This window comes from Echeneis naucrates, chromosome 6 (assembly GCF_900963305.1).
Source record: "Echeneis naucrates chromosome 6, fEcheNa1.1, whole genome shotgun sequence".
Lineage (NCBI taxonomy): Eukaryota > Metazoa > Chordata > Actinopteri > Carangiformes > Echeneidae > Echeneis > Echeneis naucrates.
In genome coordinates, this window is record NC_042516.1 from 11,147,040 (window position 1) to 11,166,205 (window position 19,166).

At 40.4% G+C, this 19,166-nt stretch overlaps 4 protein-coding genes across 4 annotated transcripts in view; 3 read left to right on the forward strand and 1 right to left on the reverse strand.

Moving 5' to 3' along the window:
• The window catches only part of spaca6 (sperm acrosome associated 6), a 43,108-nt gene extending 41,817 nt beyond the window's left edge, over positions 1-1,291 (forward strand). Inside the window, exon 13 of the mRNA XM_029505295.1 lies at positions 1,160-1,291. The gene's annotated coding sequence lies outside the window, so the exon portion shown is untranslated. The remainder of the gene's footprint in view (positions 1-1,159) is intronic.
• Positions 227-4,514, reverse strand: LOC115045547 (trypsin-3-like). Its single transcript, XM_029505294.1, has 6 exons — positions 4,438-4,514; positions 1,457-1,603; positions 1,148-1,301; positions 719-981; positions 491-627; positions 227-402 (listed from the first exon to the last, which is right to left on the reverse strand). Exons 2-6 carry the CDS (start codon positions 1,494-1,496, stop codon positions 253-255), a joined length of 744 nt encoding a protein of 247 aa, XP_029361154.1. The 5' UTR covers positions 1,497-1,603; positions 4,438-4,514; the 3' UTR covers positions 227-252.
• Positions 4,515-6,684: 2,170 nt separating this feature from the next.
• fpr1 (formyl peptide receptor 1) lies at positions 6,685-10,130 on the forward strand. The gene is made up of 2 exons (XM_029505194.1): positions 6,685-6,758; positions 7,509-10,130. Exon 2 carries the CDS (start codon positions 7,520-7,522, stop codon positions 8,651-8,653), a length of 1,134 nt encoding a protein of 377 aa, XP_029361054.1. The 5' UTR covers positions 6,685-6,758; positions 7,509-7,519; the 3' UTR covers positions 8,654-10,130.
• Positions 10,131-11,688: 1,558 nt separating this feature from the next.
• On the forward strand, positions 11,689-13,779 carry LOC115045482 (chemokine-like receptor 1). The gene is made up of 2 exons (XM_029505195.1): positions 11,689-11,716; positions 12,432-13,779. Exon 2 carries the CDS (start codon positions 12,446-12,448, stop codon positions 13,493-13,495), a length of 1,050 nt encoding a protein of 349 aa, XP_029361055.1. The 5' UTR covers positions 11,689-11,716; positions 12,432-12,445; the 3' UTR covers positions 13,496-13,779.
• Positions 13,780-19,166: the final 5,387 nt, after the last annotated feature.

Below are 19,166 nucleotides of genomic sequence, written 5' to 3' on the forward strand. Positions count from 1 at the left end.
AGTGACATCAGCAGCTGTAAGCATACATATTTTATTTCATACACTTGTTGTTAAAACATGTCTGTTTATGTGTTTTGTGTTTGTTTTTTTTTTGTTTTTTTTGGTTTGGTTTGGGTTTTTTTTGTGTGTGTGTGTGTATGCTGGGGTGGCGGGTGCACATTCATAATTGCTTGTGTAATGACACATTACATAAACCACACTTGTTGATTACATTGATGTTGCCACTTGTGCACTCTTTAATACATTCGCTGCTCAACCAGATGCCATAGTGTTTTTGATCCAGGAAATGTAATTGCAAACTTTGGTGTACACCCCCGGCTTCTTTCTCAGAGCACAACCATGTCCCCAAGAGACGACTCCCTGGAGCTGTCCATCACACATCATGGGACCCCCAGAATCCCCCTGAGGATAAAAAGATGAGGCTTACCCCCCAGTGATACATGCAAACAGTATCTGTTTTGTGCTGCATTTGCCACGATTTGGATATTACCTGACAGGAGTCCTTCCCTCCCTCCAAGTAGCCAGCACAGATCATGTTCTCAGTGATTTGGAAAGGATAGGCATTAAAGCATGTATCATCACTCAGGAGAGGGGCATCCAGGCACTGCAACTTATCAGGGTATCTCGCTGAGAAAAGGCACAATAAGAATACACCAGAATAATTTTATGTGTAAATTTGGAATGGCAAACCATGAATATATCCAACATTTCGACTCACAGCCGTCATTGCTGGCACGAAGACTGCCCCATCCAGAGATTTTACACATTGTCCCGTCATTGGCACATTTTGTTGGGAGAGCTGCAGGACGCACAAAGCTGTTCAGAGTAGCAGGGCGACTCAGTTTGATGAGCATGATATCGCTGTCCTGTGTGCGGGAGTTGTAGTCAGGGTGGCGGATAAACTTGGCAGACATAATGTATTGCTCGGTCCCCTCATGTTCCCAGATGTTGTGCTCTCCCAGCCGAACTTCTACATTTGACCTGACAGGATTAAAAATGCCATGAAGGTTAGATAGCGCCACTCGTACATCACTATCTACACCCAGATTCAACTGAGGATTCAGTCATAAATCATCAGGAACAGGACATAAATCCCAGCATTTTGGTCAACATGCAGTCAAAATATGAGATTGATCACCCTTCTCACTTTGGTTTGCAGTGTGCAGCAGAGAGCACCCACTCATCTGAGAGGAGAGTCCCACCACAAAAGTTGTACCCAGTGAAAAGAGACACTTGGTATGGCACAGAGTTTTTTGGACACTCGTACCCTCCAACAATTTTGTCATCTTCCTCCAGGGCAGCTATTCACATTATAAAGGTGGAATAGAGACAAACAAACACATCAGAAAATCAGTGAATTCGCTTCTATCATAAATCTTTTAAACATTCTTCTTCTGTGGTATCACCTGAAGCCCCATAATTATGCTTTACAGTCTCTGTCAGTTCTTTACTATACCTGCCCCTCCGAGGAGAGTCAGAAGAAGGAAAAGCCTCATGCCTTCCGTCTGTCTGGCTTACAAGTAAATGTGTCACCCTCCTGGTTTCAGGTATTTTAGTCCTCTTATCTCCTTTTTCTCAAGGTCTTATATCGTCAGAGATACACCTGAAACACTAAACATGTGTTACATTTCCCCGGAGGTTTAATGTACAGCATACACACACAGGAAATCTAAAGGAAGCCTGATTTAGCACAATTTGCTCTATTGGTACTGAACCTCTTTCCTGAACCTCTTTCCTAATGAAAATATTTGAAACAGTTTAATGTACATTTCAATAATGTGAAAATAACTAGGGGGAATAAATTTCGCGTGGAAACAATCAAGGAGACAAACTGAATTACAAACAGTCGTATTTGGAATTTCCCTGCGTTACAAAGCTCACAGTCAGCTCAGTTTATGAGGTTGCTTTTTGGTTTGGGGTTGGTTTTTTTTTTTTTTTTTTGAGTTTTTTGTGAGCAATTTCAAATAGATTATATTTGGCGTGTTTTCTTTTAAATGCAAGATAAGAGTCCTTGTAAGGTTAAACACGTTATCTTATCCTGTAAGCTGCTTCCTGGAAAAACACAGTTTGAGGCTATGTTGCAACACCCCACGACCATATGATAAACATTTTTGCAAAAATGTGGCTTTCTCTATAGTTATAGTAGATGTAAGGAAATCTAACATGGTTAAAAACAGAATGCAGTTTGAATCATCAGTTAATGAACCTATGCCGACATTGATTTATATTAACACATAACATATGTGTCTTTGCATTGCTACATTTTCCTTATAGCCATGCATGTTTTGGAGGCAGATGCACAATTTAAAAAGGTTAGAAGAATAAAATATCTTCAACCTTCAGTGCTATCTGGGTATTACATATCTGAGAAATCCAGCACTCTCAGTCATCCAACATTGCAAAACTTAATTTCATTGCTGAGTCAATGTTTCAGAATGGAGACATGGGCACCAGGTTCTGTTGGGCATGAGCATAGGTGTTTATCAGTACTAGACAGGAAAACATTTAAATGTGAGGGTACATTTACTCAAACCCTATGATTATACACTTAAGACTAAAATATAACACATTCCCATCTAGCACAGGCAAGTTTTCCCTCCTTCATGACTGTGTGGCACTGTCAGCCTCATTCCTCCTCAGACCTGCATATCATTGCTTGTCTCTCTTGTCTGTGAATAATTTCGACAGCGTGGTACAGCCTGCCACAAAATGTACTTCTCTGTGAAGATTAAAAAAAAAAAAAAATCTATGCTTGCATTGTTGTGTTGACTGTAGAGAGATCTTTTTTCATTGTGTTTTCAACAGAAGGATTGCGGCTAGAAGCCTTTATAGCAACCCCTAGTGGCATTTTTTCGGAGAACTGCCAAAATAATTAAAAACTGCAATAAATGTAAAGAGAGCAAATCGTTCAAAGGAGGAAATGTCTCTGTTACATGTGACATCCAGATTTCTGTTGAGCTACACATCTGTTAAACAGCTTTCAGAAGTTCTTTCAAGTGTTTGCCTCCCTAACACTCACTTACAATATATGAAATGTCCAAAAACTTTCATTTGTTTCACAATCTGGTTTTCCTGCATATTTAAACATTTCTAGCCACCCCCCCCAACATTCAACTGTACCCAAAAATATCCTCAAACATACAGAGTGCTGTGTCAAGGATCCATCTAGTTCATTCATTGCCAGGCTTGTTTTCTGTCAGAGAGTGCCCAGGCTAATTATTCATATCCCTTAGGTCAGCTGGGGGAGACCAGCCATTGCGGTGGAAGGCTGGGACCAATGTAAGGAAGTGGTTTAAGTTATTGAGGTTCAGCCTTTTTCCCTTGTGTGTGGTGTATTTCATGGAAAAACCTGTCACCGGGCCATACGAACGAAGGCGTTGGCACCAGTTTTGACTTGAAAACAAAATTCCTGACCTCTCCACAACTGTGAGACAGAGGGTTCGATTTCCAGTCAACACCACAACAAGGTCAACAAACCTTTGCAGAAGATTTCTGCTATTTGTGTGTCACTATAATAGATAATACAGCGCCACTTCACCCTGGCCCCCTGCAAATGGAGGTGTGGAATTGGAAATGCTGTGAGCTCAGTGTTTTGCTCTCAACAAGAACGAAAATACAGGGTGTATAACTGTGACACTCTGAGCTGGAGTATGTCATTAGTACTTCGCTGTACCACACACAAAGTCACACCAACATACGGACATTTTATTCGGGCCTTTCAGGTGATTCCCCACCTTCCCATCTGCTGCAGTGAATAATAAACCCCAAAACTCCAACTACATTTGTCACCCACCGCTCAAACTAAATTCCCTTTAAACCTCAGCTCGTTGTTTTACACACCCAAATTGGTATTTGTGTGGCGCACACATAATTGCACGTTTGGTTGGTAAATCAAGAACTCTGGCAAGCCCTGGCGCTCAGAAGGCTTCCCTCAAACTATAGCCTTGGGTTAGCTATTAATATCCCCTACAGACAGCAGCAAAATGCTCTGCCTTTCAGTGCTGTTATGAGACTCAAGAAAAGTAAAAAAAAAAACCCCACACATTTTAGAACAGAAATGAAAAGCTGTATTGCAAAAGAGGATCAGGACCAAATTAAACAAAGTAGTCATGCTGTCTAGACTTTAGCTAAAACTGGCATGTTATTTAGCATTACAAATAGGAGCCAAACTGTACAATGTAGAGGCAATGAAGGCAATAACTGGGCCGACTGATTTTTAAACAGTTTCCTGTTGTAAGAGTGCATTGATACTGATCCCCTAAACCAACAGACCTCTCAGTTGGAGAGATCTTTTTTTTTTCATTTAATTTATGTGGCCTACGCAAAAAAAAAAAAAAGCAACAAAAAAACATCCTCCTACCTACACATTCACACTCTGAGCTCAAGCAGAGGCACATACACATACACACAGTCATGCAGTGTTTCTTGCTCGTTTACCCCCTCCTTCTTTCTCTTCCCCCTCTCTCTTTTCTTCCTTCCTCCCCCTCACATCTGGACTCTTAGCAGGACGCGGTTCCAGTGTGGTATGTGTGTGCATTAGCAGGGGACTCGGTTTTTGGGTTGGGCAGGTTAAAGCAGCTCACACTGTGCACGTGATCAGCTCATTGAGTCCTGTGGTTTTTTACGGTGTGAAGAAGTTAAACCATCATATTCACTGAGAAGCATCTTTGATTTGATTTGAGACATTATTATGATAGTAATCCAAGAAAATCCATTCATCACTCTTTCCAATCCAGAGATCCAGAGATAACTATTTTGTTGGTCAATTCTGTTCTTCTGCTGAATTTTGGTAAAAAATGGCCAATGGTTAATGTATAATAACATGAGGTCAGTCCTTTGTTTTGTCTTTCCCCAATAGAATATTCATATCTAGATTTTGTTGCTGAATATGAAACAAGATCCTGTCCTGAGAAGTATCTTGGTGACACTTCTGCTTTAAGGTCATCGCAGTTATTCATTAAATGTAATGAATCACACAAGAAACAGATTCAGGAAACTGCTGATTTTGCATTTCCTCCATGGAAAATCCTGGCAGAAGGAAAGATATATATGCAGTTCACACATGTATGAATGTGTGGGTAGTGTGGCTTGCAAGAGAAAGAGAGAACTATGTGGGAGGACATATGAGCATGACGTTCCCCACTGAAAGGTAGGGCTCTACCCTGGGACATGAGACAGATTTTCAGCCTCTCCAGCCAATACTTCCCATGTCCATATTGTTCTTATTATTGTAGTCTACTGTTACTATGACTTCCTGAAGATTTAAAAATTCTACAGTAGGTATTGTTGCGAGGAATTCCACATTCACTAAATCAAAAGTTCTAAAAGATCAGTTTTAGGACTATCAAGTTGATGGTGATAGTTGTGGAGCAAGAGCAAGGGTGCATATAGGCTTTGTATCCTCGCTGGTTCTTTCCTATTGAACATCTCATCCTATGCAAGGATTCTTTTTTTTTTATCCCATGTGCATACCAAAGCACATAAATTTCTTGGTGTTTACTTGCATAGATTTCCCAGTTTATTAGTATTTCTCTTAAATCACTTTAACTGTGAAACAGGATACTGATAAAGAAGAACATTTGCAGACACCCTGAGATTAATGCACTCTGAGAGAGAACAACCACATACTATATCATGCAAACATGCAAACATGTTTTCAGTGTGAAGGCTATTGCTCAGCAGTTTGGGGGACAGTGCCTCGTTCAAGGGCACCTCGGCAGTTCCCTGGAGGTGGACTGGACTCCACACTTCGCACTTTCTCTGGGCTGGGACTTGTACCAGTGACCCTACGGTTCCCAACCCAAGTCCCATCCCACTGAGCTACTGCCGTCCCTGATGACTTTCTTATACAAGATCAGATGACTATTCAAACTGTCAACACAGAGCAATTCCACTTAACCTCAAGCAAACATGAGCTCAATCCGCATAGCGAAAAACAGATTACACAGCAGGATCATTGGTGGACATGAGAAGTCACAGCTTCACTGTGTCTCAAGTAGTCATCTCAACAACCCACAATTTATTCTGACGCTACTTCAGCTGTGAGGTAACCTGTAGGATTGGGCCTTGTCCTGTTGTTTTATCTCATCATTCATTCGGAATCAGCTGAGCCATTTTCGGTATCTTGTTAGTGTTGCAACTCATGAACTCTTTTGCGTGGTTTCTTTTACTTGTCTTTACTTTTCACCATACAAGATTATCTAAAGGTGCATCATTCCAGTAACAATACTGCTGTGTTTGTTGGCCATTTTAGTGTCAAAACCGTTGAACCGTAGAAGAACAATCATTTTTATTTGGTCATTCACCAAACAAAAGAAAGCTACGAGGTGCAAAGGGGAGGTCCAGCAGCTGAATGAGAGATCGAAAATGGGGAACGCTGATCCTAAATAAAACATCAATGGACAAGCCACATCCAGCAGCCACCCCACTGAACTCCACCTGGAAGAGGAACTGAAGGGAGACACAACACAAGCAGAGCCAGGGCACCATCACATTGTGTTGTTCATAACTTCTGAAGAAATAAAGGCTACAGCATGGGGCGTCCATCACAACGTTTTGCATCTGATGTCTTTGGATTACAGACACACACTCTGGTGTTTTTTGTAAAGTGTGATGGGGGGCGGTGAGAGGCTGCTGTTTGGGGCCGCCTAGACGTGCGGGATGACGTCACATTTTTAAGGAGTCCTGGACCACAGCTCCTCAGTTTCCTCGGAGCGGTGGGACAGATCCGGAGCTGCCGGACCGGAGCTTTCACAAAGGTATAGTCTCTTCTTTAATCTTGGAAACCCCACTTTAGTCAACCAGAAGTCGTTAAGAAGCAGCTAGCAAAACGAGTTTTTGTTTTTCTGGAAAACATCCGTCCGATGTTCATATCGTTTATAAGGCATCATATCAGCAGGATTCTTGACTCCTTAAAAGAGATTTAAGTGTTCAGATGAAAGCTTTGGGCCGTTTCTGTGTGGACACTCAAATGTAGTGGTTTTTATTTTGTGTAGTTAAGATGATCATAACTTTGCAAAAACAAACAAGTGACAAAGTTTGGTCATTAAAGTGTGTTCCCGTTTTATGCGTTGATGTAGAATTAATGGGAAGAGTCGTTCAACTTTGCATGCTGTGCGAAAAAAACTAACACACACACACACAAACAGTTTATTTTCTTCTCCTTGGTATTTTAAAGCATATTATTACCTCAAAGTTGGGATGCTCTGGGCAAACTGTCATTAAGGCTTAACCTAAGGCTTAATGTGTGTTGTGGGTGATGAAAAGGTCTGTGAGGCAGCCGGACTGCTGCCCCGTGATTGCACAGTCCATGTCATGTCTCTGTGAACATCTCTGGGCCTGGTGATGAACAGCCATAGACAGAGAAAGTTTAAATGTGCATTTTCATGTGGATACCATAGGAAAAGTAAAATTGAGCAAACGTTTAACTATATTTATTGTTTTTTGGGTTTGTTTGTTTTTTTCTTTTTGTGTTTGTTTGTTTGTTTGTTTGTTTTTTCTTATTGCAGGTTCTAAGAGAATGATGGAAGCTCTACTGACTGCCCTTTTCTATGTTGTAAATGCGACAGATGACCCCGGAAGTAATGGTTCTTTGTATTACGATGATGACGAATATGACTACACTGAGCATGCCGAGCTGAGAAAGTCCCTCAACATCATGTCTCTGATTGTTTACTGCCTGGCTTTCGTTCTCGGTGTGCTCGGGAATGGAGTGGTTATCTGGGTCACCGGGTTCAAGATGAAGAAAACTGTTAACACAGTTTGGTTCCTCAACCTCGCTGTGGCTGATTTCCTCTTCACAGCATTCCTCCCATTGAGTGTGACATACACAGCCATGAATTTCCACTGGCCTTTTGGCAACTTCATGTGTAAACTGAACAGCACCATAAGCTTTCTGAACATGTTCGCCAGTGTCTACATCCTGGTGGTGATCAGCGTGGACAGATGTGTGTCAGTGGTTTCTCCTGTCTGGGCCCAGAACCACCGAAGTGTCCGTAAGGCCTCCTACGTGAGCCTGGGTGTTTGGGTATTGGCTCTGATTCTCAGCGCTCCATACTTCGTTTTCAGAGACACTGCACCAAATAATGAAAAGATCATCAACTGCTTCACCAACTATGGTCTTTCTGATGATTATGAAACACCATCTGTTGTCGAGCTCCGACGGTTTCGTCATCAAGCTATGACCACAACCCGCTTTCTCCTTGGATTTGTTGTCCCCTTCACAGTCATTGTCTCCTCCTACGCTGTGATAATCCATCGTCTCAGGAGGAACCGCACTCTGGCCAGCCAGTCAAGTCGGCCCTTTAAGATCATTGCAGCTGTTATCACCACTTTTTTCCTCTGCTGGGCTCCTTATCACATCATGGTTCTCATTGAGATGGTCAATCACACGGCAGATCATTCAAGTGAAATATTAAACCATGTCATTGTTATCGGTGTCCCTATAGCCACCAGCCTGGCGTTCCTCAACAGCTGCCTGAACCCGCTGCTGTACGTGTTCATGGGCCAAGATTTCAAGGATAAAGTCCGCAAATCCATCCTGAATGTACTGGAGAATGCCTTCCAGGAAGAGGTTTCTCGTTCTTACACTTACACAAACTCAATGGTCACGAGTCGGAGTAAAGAGAAGTCAGTTTCTGATGCTGAGTTATAAGGTTGCTTCTGATATATATTAACAAACATATACTATAAATGTACATAGCAATTGTAATTTTATATACCAACTAACTTTTTTCAGCTTTTGCTGTTCTTTTCATAGCAGACCCTCAAAACAAACTACATAATCTCAAACTGGAACATGTCACCTGTTACAATTTGATTTGAATGACTTTTATTATTAGTTGTCTCATTGTAGTATTGTGCAAAATACCACAGTGATACATCCCTTTTGTCCAAGTGTTTTGAAATGATGGGGAAGTGCTTTGAATAATCCATGACAAATAATAACAGCAGAGGAAGTCAGCAAAAATAGATGCACAGCATATTCACATCATATATCAAAAGCACGGACATATCTCCCCAAACTAAATAGCTAACGGGTCAAAATACTTTATTTAAGAATGATCTCTTCATTGTACGTTTTATTACAGCCACACACCTGTCATAAATTCAAAGTAAGTGTTAAATTAGTTTATTGTTGAAGTTTTAAAGAACACATAGATGCTTTGGGTTTGGTTTATAAAAGGAACTTTGTGTTTCCCACCTGGGTAGCAATTCAGCTGTTGATTAGAACTTGCCTGTAAATAACTAAAAAAAACAAGCAATAAACCAAATATCAACTGTTCATAAGGCATGATTGTAGACTATTTTAATCATTACCAATATCACCTAGATAACAACAATTAGGATAATTTGACATGGACCATAATTTATTTATAAAAGGTGTAAAGAAATGGATGAAAGATTTTACTTCATATTAAATCTTCAGTCACATATAGCTCAATCCATTGATGGTGTTTTATGTGAGAACCTGTGTGTGCGATAAGACCATAAAACTGATTTAAATGACATTCAACTACTATGGCCGTACATGCTTTGATAATTGTGTTATTCACCGTTAGGGCAGGTTCATGTGAATCTAAATATTATATAAGTAACTGACAATCAGATATTTTGTATTGCAAATTTCAATTGTAATGCTTTGCCCATTGTTGATGACTGTTATTGTAAATAATTTATTGTTTTAAGAGGCTCTCCTTTTGACCACTGTCCTGATTGCATGCATATCATCTGAGGATTTCTATATATCCCTTCATGTTTTTTCATGGAGGATGACCCCAATCACAGAAGATAAACATTTTCAAACAAACTTGTGTTTTGTTGTCTAAGAAAACTACCTTGAAAGAACAGTCGGATATAATTTTTTTACAGAAATCCCCTGATTAACTGAAGGAAAAAACTGAATAACTTTGTACTGTATAGCTTTGGTCTGTTTGACATATTTTGACCTAATATTAACCTCCCTTTGTAAACTCTTTTTTAATCTGTGTAAATCATCATTGACATATTTGTCTTTTATACTGGCCAATTCTACTTGCTGTCCATAAATGATGATAGTGATGATGACTATTATCGCAATTCCTGTTTTTACCTCTGTTATTAAAACGTAACCTGGACTTTCTGCATTTCCATTCATGGTGTCTGTCTCATAACTTCACAAAACACTGTAACAAATTAGTTTCCACTATTAAAGGCTGCATATCAGTGCTGTATATATAGTCAGTAAATGGGTCAATCATCCATCTCTGGTGATTGTGTTTAAATATTTAGAAGCAGCTTTTTGTTGCTGAATCACTTATCTATGAGTTTTAACATGATCAACATTATTGACAGCAAACTGTATTATCTTATACCATCCAATATTCAAACTCCAGTTCCTTCATTTGTCCAAAGGTTGGAAAATTTAAAAAAATCTGTGAAATATTTTGAACATCAGATCCTTTCAAAATATAATCCTCTTGGTCTTGGAAAGTATTTTGTAATCTTCCATCATTATTATTTTAAAATAATTCTGTTTGATATTATCTTAAAATGAATATTTGTGGAACAGGTCCCTGCTGAGCTATGTCAACTGGAACTGTGGAGAAGTTTTAGGAAAGTTTTAGCCAATGAAAAACCAAAAAAGATTTAATCAGATAATTTGAACAACTATATTTAAAAAAGTGAACTTTAAAATTTACTATTAATAAGTTTCACCATACTTAGCCATTATTAGCATTAAAAGCTATCCACTTACCCACCTAGAAGAAACATTGCAAACGCAGCATTTCTTTCTCTATTCTACGGTGAAGTAAAGAATAGTGTCACTTTCTGGCACAGAGTTTCCAGACTGCACTGAATAAGTAACTGTTCAGATGGCAGATTATAACCTCTTTATTTGAGAGCAACACTGACTGTGGCTTTTGGCAAAACCGGTCAACAGCTGCCAATGCTAATGCTGGCAATGTAGCAATGTTAAAACTTAGAACCTCACAGTAACCTCTGTTTTTTAAAAAAGACTGTACTGCAGGTGGCAGACAGGCTACTTAAAATCATCCAAAGTGTGGTAATGGAAAATAAAATGTTTAAAAGTAACAGTGCTTTACATGTCACTATTGTTTGCGCAAATAGTTGGTTGCGCTTACTTTTTTCTGACTTATCAGTAATAGTCAAATGAAATGACAAATAATGTCTTTCAAAACTTTTGAGGAAATCTGATGGTGAGTGCATAACAGGATGTTGACGACAGAGATGTGTGCAGTTGCTTTAATGGAAATACAAAATGTCCCAAAAAAGCATGTCCCAAACTCAGATCTCTTATGTCTGTATCAACAGTTGATCTACAGTTAATATGTCAAGCTTCAGTGCAGAGAGAGCTGCTGTTAATGCTTACTGTGCTTAACACCCTGCTGCCGAGATTTTCTTGTAACAAGGAAGATGGTGTAATAATAAAACATGAAAAATGTAAAGAATAAAGAAACACAAAGCAATAAATAGTATCATATAGGCTATATCAAGTATAACATACTAAGTCCAATTTTTAGAGATTTAAAACACTTTCGGATGAATTTAGTTTTTTTTTTTTTGTTTGTGGTGATTGCAGTTCTGTCTCAGGATGGCTGGTCAGTGAAATATTAGGCAACTTCCTCCACAGAACTATATAAATAAACATGTAAGGGATTGGTGAGACATCTCTGCGGCAAGTTCCTCTCCAGTCAACTTGACGCCTGTGAGAAAGGTATGTTAATTTTGTTAATTTACATGAGATCAATTCAATGACTTACAAGAAATACGACAAGAAACCCATTAGATTTGCAAAAAAATACAAAAATACAAAAATGCAAACATAAACAAAAAGAATTAATCAATAAATATGACAGTAATCTAGCAGTAAACAACAGTTCAGGGTCAGTGAAAGCAATCTGACATCCAGTCAAACACTGTATTTATGAGAGCTATGAATTATATGATTTTTAAGTAATGTGTCAGGTTATGTCGCAATAACAGAGGTTGATGATTTCTTCCGTTCTGGTTTGTGTTTCCTGGTGAGTCCGCGTTATACTGGCTTTGATTCAGAATACGACATATAACATTAAGAAATTACAACAAGGTCTTTGTAATTAAGACAGTGATGTTTTACCAAATTTTCCTCCAGGAAACAACTGAATCATCACATCAAAACTGTATCTGTCACTTTTCAGATTTTAATAGCACTGGCACAGATAACAGGGCTTTCAGCCACCGATGGCTAATCCAGTATAGCCAGTACAGTCTGACATCTGAGACACTGTGTGGATTTATTGATGTGTGTACTGAAGTTTACATATTCATTCAAGAAGAATGACAGCTTTATCACGAGAACTGTGAATTACATCAATATGGGGAACCAAGAAAAAAATGTTCAAGTTGCGTCAGTTTCATTGTATGTAATTTATATATAATTTCTATTGCAGTTTTCAATACAAAGATGGAGACAACCAACACCTCAGGCTTTGGCAACAATACAAATGTATATGAGCCTTCTCAGTTGAGACAGGCTCTTCACATCATGTCTCTGATTGTTTACTGCCTGGCTTTCGTTCTCGGTGTGCTCGGGAATGGAGTGGTTATCTGGGTCACCGGGTTCAAGATGAAGAAAACTATTAACACAGTTTGGTTCCTCAACCTCGCTGTGGCTGATCTCCTCTTCACAGCATTCCTCCCATTGAGTATAACATACACAGCCATGAATTTCCACTGGCCTTTTGGCAACTTTATGTGTAAATTCAATTCTGGCATAACCTCCCTGAACATGTTCGCCAGTGTCTACATCCTGGTGGTGATCAGCATGGACAGATGTGTGTCAGTGGTGTGGCCTGTCTGGGCCCAGAACCATCGAAGTGTCCGTAAGGCCTCCTATGTGAGCCTGGGTGTTTGGGTATTGGCTCTGATTCTTAGTGCTCCGTACTTCGCCGTCAGGGAGACTGCACCAGCAATATTTTTTGAGAACATCGTCAACTGCTACAGCAACTTTGCCATTTTTGGTGATTTTAATGTGGGCCATCGATTCATTATTAGCACACGCATCATCCTTGGATTTGTTGTTCCCTTCACGGTCATTGTCTCCTCCTACGCTGTGATAATCCATCGTCTCAGGAGGAACCGCACTCTGGCCAGCCAGTCAAGTCGACCCTTTAAGATCATTGCAGCAGTTATCATCACTTTTTTCCTCTGCTGGGTTTCCTTTCACATTTTGTCGTCTATTGAGGTCATTTATTTCACAACTTCGCTGGGAAATCATATTTGGGACTCTGTCATTACTATAGGTTTTCCTATAGCCACCAGCTTGGCATTCCTCAACAGCTGCCTAAACCCACTGCTGTATGTGTTCATGGGCCAAGATTTTAAGGATAAAGTCCGCAAATCCATTATGAATGTACTGGAGAATGCCTTCCAGGAAGAAGAGACACACGTTGATTCAAAGTCAGGAAGCACCAGTCTAAGCAATATTAATCAAGCTGTTAGTACTGTGGTGTAGTGGTATCAGTCCAGGCCTGAACAAGGTCGTGATGAAACGCATAAAATATTTCTCTGAAAATTAGATCTAGGCTGTCTGGTTTTCTGTGGCTCACAACGGTATCTTCATTTTGCAACAAAACAGTTCTGAGGGTGATAAAAATTCAATATCCATCAATAAATAACCCAGAGCTAAAATCGATCGATCTATTACGTTATGGTTAAATACGTCTAAGACCAAGAAGTGGGAACTACCCTTTGTTGTTTTGATGAACATCTCCTTGCTTGTATAAAAAAAAAAAAAAAGCTGGCGCAATACAAGTATTTGTTTTTTTGAAATGATAATATCATACCACTTATATATGTAAAACTGTTTTTGACTGTACATATTATCGCATGGAAAAGATGTTAATAATTGGTGATTCCACTGTTGTGTAACCACTGTACTGTGTGAAAACGTTTATTTCTCAACTTCTCCTTCACAACCAACTCAATGTGTGTATGCCCATGCACACCTGCACACTTACAACTGCTCGATTCAACCACTGCATGCAATGATAAACACACTATTCACTGTGAGCCTCATGAGTAAAGATGCTGTTGAGATTGTTGTGCTTAAAGTAGAAGTGGAATTGTAGATTTATTGTGAGCTTTTGACCTTACCTTGTTCGTAGTTTTTTAAAAGTATATACTTCCACCCTGAGTTGGTTGTGAGGGGTAGTTGTGTTCTTAAAATGTTAATGCATGCTTGTATTATCACATTATTTTTTAGTTTCTGCTCTAGAGACATTGAAATAAAAGATCAATGAGCTATCAAATAAAAGTCATTTCAATGCAGCATAGTCATCCTCATGATTACTGCACATATTCTATTCACACACATATTCACACACACACACACACACACACATATCCTTGTATATCATTGAAACCTTCTCTACTATTGAAATACTTGCAGCTGGGTCATTTCTAAATTCATTCTGTGAAATTTTTTAAATGTTTTACAACAGAAAAAAATGTGTTGGTGTAAGCACTGTTCTTGATAAACTGAGTTGTTTCAAAATTTTCTTAAAAATTCAAAGTTGGACATCCTTTGGTTTTTTATATATATATATATAGATAGATATATATATTGCATCCTTCTCTACTGTTGTAATATTTGCAACTCGGCCATTTCTAAATTTCCTCTGAAATTTGATGAAGAGTGCACAAGAGGATGCAACATCTATATAGCAGTTTCTATATAGCAGAAACTGTTACGCAACTGTCAATCAACATCATCATGTTGCCGAGGTGCCGTATAAAAATGAGTGGTTTCCACAAATCAAATTCAGCCTGGGTATTGATATCTCATTCTCAGTGTTCTGTACTTTGTCTTCAAGGGCACTGAAGCAAATAATGACGAAAATATTGAAGAAATCATCATCTGCATCAACAACTTTGCACCCTCTGATGAGTATGCGCTGAAAAACCTTCGTCGTTGGGCCCTAACCATGACCAACTTTCTCTTGGGATTTGCTGTACCCCTTACCAACATTGTCGCCTCTTATGCTGTGATAACCCATTGTATCAGAAAGAACCACATCTTGGCAAGCAGGTCACGTCAGCCCTTTAAAATTATTGTAGCTGTTATCACTTTTTTCTTCTGCTGGGTTCCCTTACACATAATACATCTAATTGAGGTGGTTATTTTCACATCTACTGATCAAATTCTTTTGTCCTTAACATAGGTTCCCCTTTAGCCACCAATCTTGCCTTTCTCAACAGCTGTCTGAACTCACTGCGGTACTTCATGTGCTAAGATTTCAGGAATATGGTAAGCAGATCAATCCTGAACGTGATGGAGGCTGCTGTTCATGAAAAGATTTCTCACTTTTATACTCACACAAGCTTAAACAATCAGAGTATAAAGTCTGTTTCTGATGATTGGGATTGAGGTTTCCCATATGAACAAATACCAGCAAATGTTTGGTTTTCTTAGATTTGTTTTTCTGTTTCATATCTTTTTTTTTCTTTTATTCTTTTTTTGGATGATTGTGGTGGTCATCATCATCATCATCATCTTCATCCGCTTATCCGCTTAGAGGTAGCAGCTCCAGCAGATGACCCCAAACTTCCTTTTCCTTTCCTTTTCCTCTGACTGGGGGATCCCAAGGCGCTCCCAGGCCAGTGTGGAGATATAATCTCCAGACCTGGTCCTCAGCCTGCCCCATGGTCTCCTCCCAGTTGGACATGCCAGGAACACCTCCCTTGGGAGGCGTCCTGGTGGCATCCTTATCAAATGCCCAAACCACCTCAAATGGCTCCTTTCCACGTGAAGGAGCAGCGGCTCTACTCCAAGTCCCTCCTGGATGGCCCAACTTCTCACCCTATCTCTAAGGGAGACTCCAGCCACCCTTGTGAGGAAACCCATTTTGGCTTTGGGAATACAGAGATTGGATGGCCCTCAGCAGAGACCCCCTCACCCCATACTCCTGCAGCACCTCCCACAACATATCCCAGGGAACCCGGTCATACGCCTTCTCCAAGTCCATAAAACACATGTAGACTGGATAGGCATACTCCCAGACCCCCTCCAGGATACGTACAAGAGTAAAGATCTGGTCTGTTGTTCCACAACCAGGATGGAATCCGCATTGCTCCTCTTCAATCTGAGGTTTGACAATCGGCCAGATCCTCCTTTCCAGCACCTTGGAGTAGAGTTTCCCAGGGAGGCTGAGGAGTGTGATGGCCCGGTAATTGGCACACATCCTCTGGTCCCCCTTTTTAAACAAGTGAACCACCACCCCGGTCACCCTTTGGTACGGTTCCAGACTTCCACACAATATTGAAAAGGCGTGTCAACTGCGACAGCCCCTCAACACCCAGAGCCTTCAACATTTCCAGACAGATCTCATCAATCCCTGTGGCTTTGCCACTGTGGAGTTGTTCAACTACCTCAGTGACCTCCTCCCGGGAAATTGACACTGATCCTCCATCATCCTCCAGCTCTGCCTCCACCCCAGAGGACGTGCAAGTTGGATTCAGGAGTTCCTCAAAGTGCTCTTTCCACCTTCCGACTACCTCCTCAGTCGAGGTCAACAGTGAACCATCCTTGCCATAGATGGCTTGGATGTTCCCCCGCTTTCCCCTACTGAGATGCCGAACAGTTTCCAGAAACACCTTGGTGCCTCCTGAATGTCCTTCTCCATGTGTCCTCCAAACTCCTCCCGCACCCGCTGCTTTGCCTCCCTAACCGCTAAGGCTGCAGCCCTTTGGGCCTGTCGGTGCCTTGCAACCGCCTCAGGAGTCCCCCTGTCAAACGTATCGCTGAAGGCCTCCTTCTTCAGTCGGACTTCCTTGACCACCAGTGTCCACCACGGTGCCCTAGGATTACTGCTCCTTGAGGCACCTAAAACCTTGAGGCCATAGCTCCCTGCGGCAGCTTCGGCAATAGAACATCGACCACTCAGGTTCAATATCCCCAACCTCCACAGGGATGCTAGAAAAGCTCAGCCGGAGGTGGGTCTGTTGCACAGAGGCTTCCCCGAGATGTTCCCAGTTCACCCGCACCACACCTTTGGGCTTGCCAGGTCTGTCCTGAGTCTTCCCCTGCCACCTGACCCAACTCACCACCTGGTGGTGATCAGTTGACAGCTCCGCCCCTCTCTTCGCCCGAGTGTCCAACACATGCAGCCTCAGATGACACGATCACAAAATCGATCATTGACCTTTGGCCTAGGGTGCTCTGGTACCAAGTACACTTATGAGCATCCTTATGCTTGAACATGGTGTTTGTTATGGACAGTCCATGGCTAGCACAGAAGTCCAACAACAAACCACCGCATGTCAGGAAGGCCGTGCGCGTTGAAGTCCCCCAACAGAACTATAGAGTCCCCTACTGGAGCCTCATACAGAACCCGATTCAAGGTCTCTAAGAAGGCTGAATACTCCAAACTGCTGTTTGGTGCATATGCACAAATAACAGTCAGAGTCCCCCCCCCCACAATCCTGAGGCGTAGGGAGGCAACGCTCTCGTCCACTGGGGAAAACTCCAACATGGCACGCAGCCGGGGCCTTGTGAGCTTGTGAGAAGGGGGCCCCGGGCTTCCTCCAGGCAGGGTCACTCTTTTCTCCCCTCGTTGTTTCATGGGATCTTTTGAACCGCTCTTTGTCTGGCCCCTCACCTGGGACCAATTTGCCCTGGGAGACCCTACCAGGGGCACTTGGCCCCAGACAACACATCCCCCAGGTTCACAGGGGCACATAAACCTCCCCATCACGATAAGGTGATGGTTCTCTGGGGAGGTTTGTGGTCATGGATATTGCATATATGACATTTTGAAATATTTTTGATTACAAATTCCTGCAGGCACTCATGTGGGTTCTTCTTCATATCTGTTTTTAAATTTCAGAGGAAGCCTTTTTTTTAGGCTCCAGGTGCATAGTGTCAAATAAAGATTAATTCATAATCAGTGGAACCCTATGGATGGTATTTGTATACCTTATTTAAATGTTTATAGTTTTGTGGTTCACACACAATTTTTAAAAACTTATGGTGGTAACAAGGTGGAATTATAGCAAATTAACTAAATTAATTGAAAGTTTGACTTTCAAGAACTTAGTCCCTTCCTGTTGAAAAAGAAATGTACATGAAATGAAAATCATGAAATATAAATAAATAAATATAAATAAACAAATATTAGCAGCTCAACTGGATGTAATTTTATATTTTCACCTTCATGTTGCCTTTAAAGACCCTGTGTTTACATTTAATTAATTTACATTTAACATTCATTTATGTTGAATTAGAACTTCTGTGTGCCTTAACATGAGTGCACTTACCCAGCACCCAGCTGATCTGTTGTTTGAGTCATAAAGGTGATGGATATTGTTTTTGTTGTTGTTGTTTGTTTGGGGTTTTTTTTTTTCGGCTTTTTTTCCAAGCTTCTTGGAAATATGTTTCTGCTGCTATCCCTCTCCATATGCATGTATTGCACAAATTTTGCTCCAGTTCTCAGAATCAGAATAAACTTTACTGGCCAAGTCTGTATGGTAAAACAACAAATTTGACTCCAGTTGAGCTTTACTCTCAGTCTACAGAGTAAGCATAGGAGATTAAGAGTAAACGTAACTTTAAATGAATCAGCAAAGTATTTTGCTGTTTTAACAAATATGGATGGCACTTAATTTTGAATATACCAAATTTAAACAGATATGTACAAGAAATTAAACCTTGAACATATATACATTCAGTGCATAATATAGAAAAAAACCCCAACTTTACCTTACACCCAACTCAATCCAACTTCCTCGGCTAAATACTGTACACAGGAATGTGACAATCTTCACACATTTTATTTTTTTATATAATTTTTTCTTTGTAATTTCCTCTGATTAACATCCATCTACACTGCTGCCTGGCATATGTGGAGAAACTGTAGTTATTATTTATTCAACTGTCCTTTAATTGTTACATATCTACCATTTACACTGATCAATATTTTATTGCATATTTTCTATTTTTGTAAGGCTAGAGTTAGCCTAATAAATACATATAGCTGTATAACCTACTTCTTTAATGCTACTTGCTATAAACTGAACATTCATCCCCATGGGAGAAATTCTGGTATCAAACAATTCTGACATATATCAAACAACAGATGCAGACAATACACAGGTATAAAAAGGGAAATATTATTATGTGTTATTGC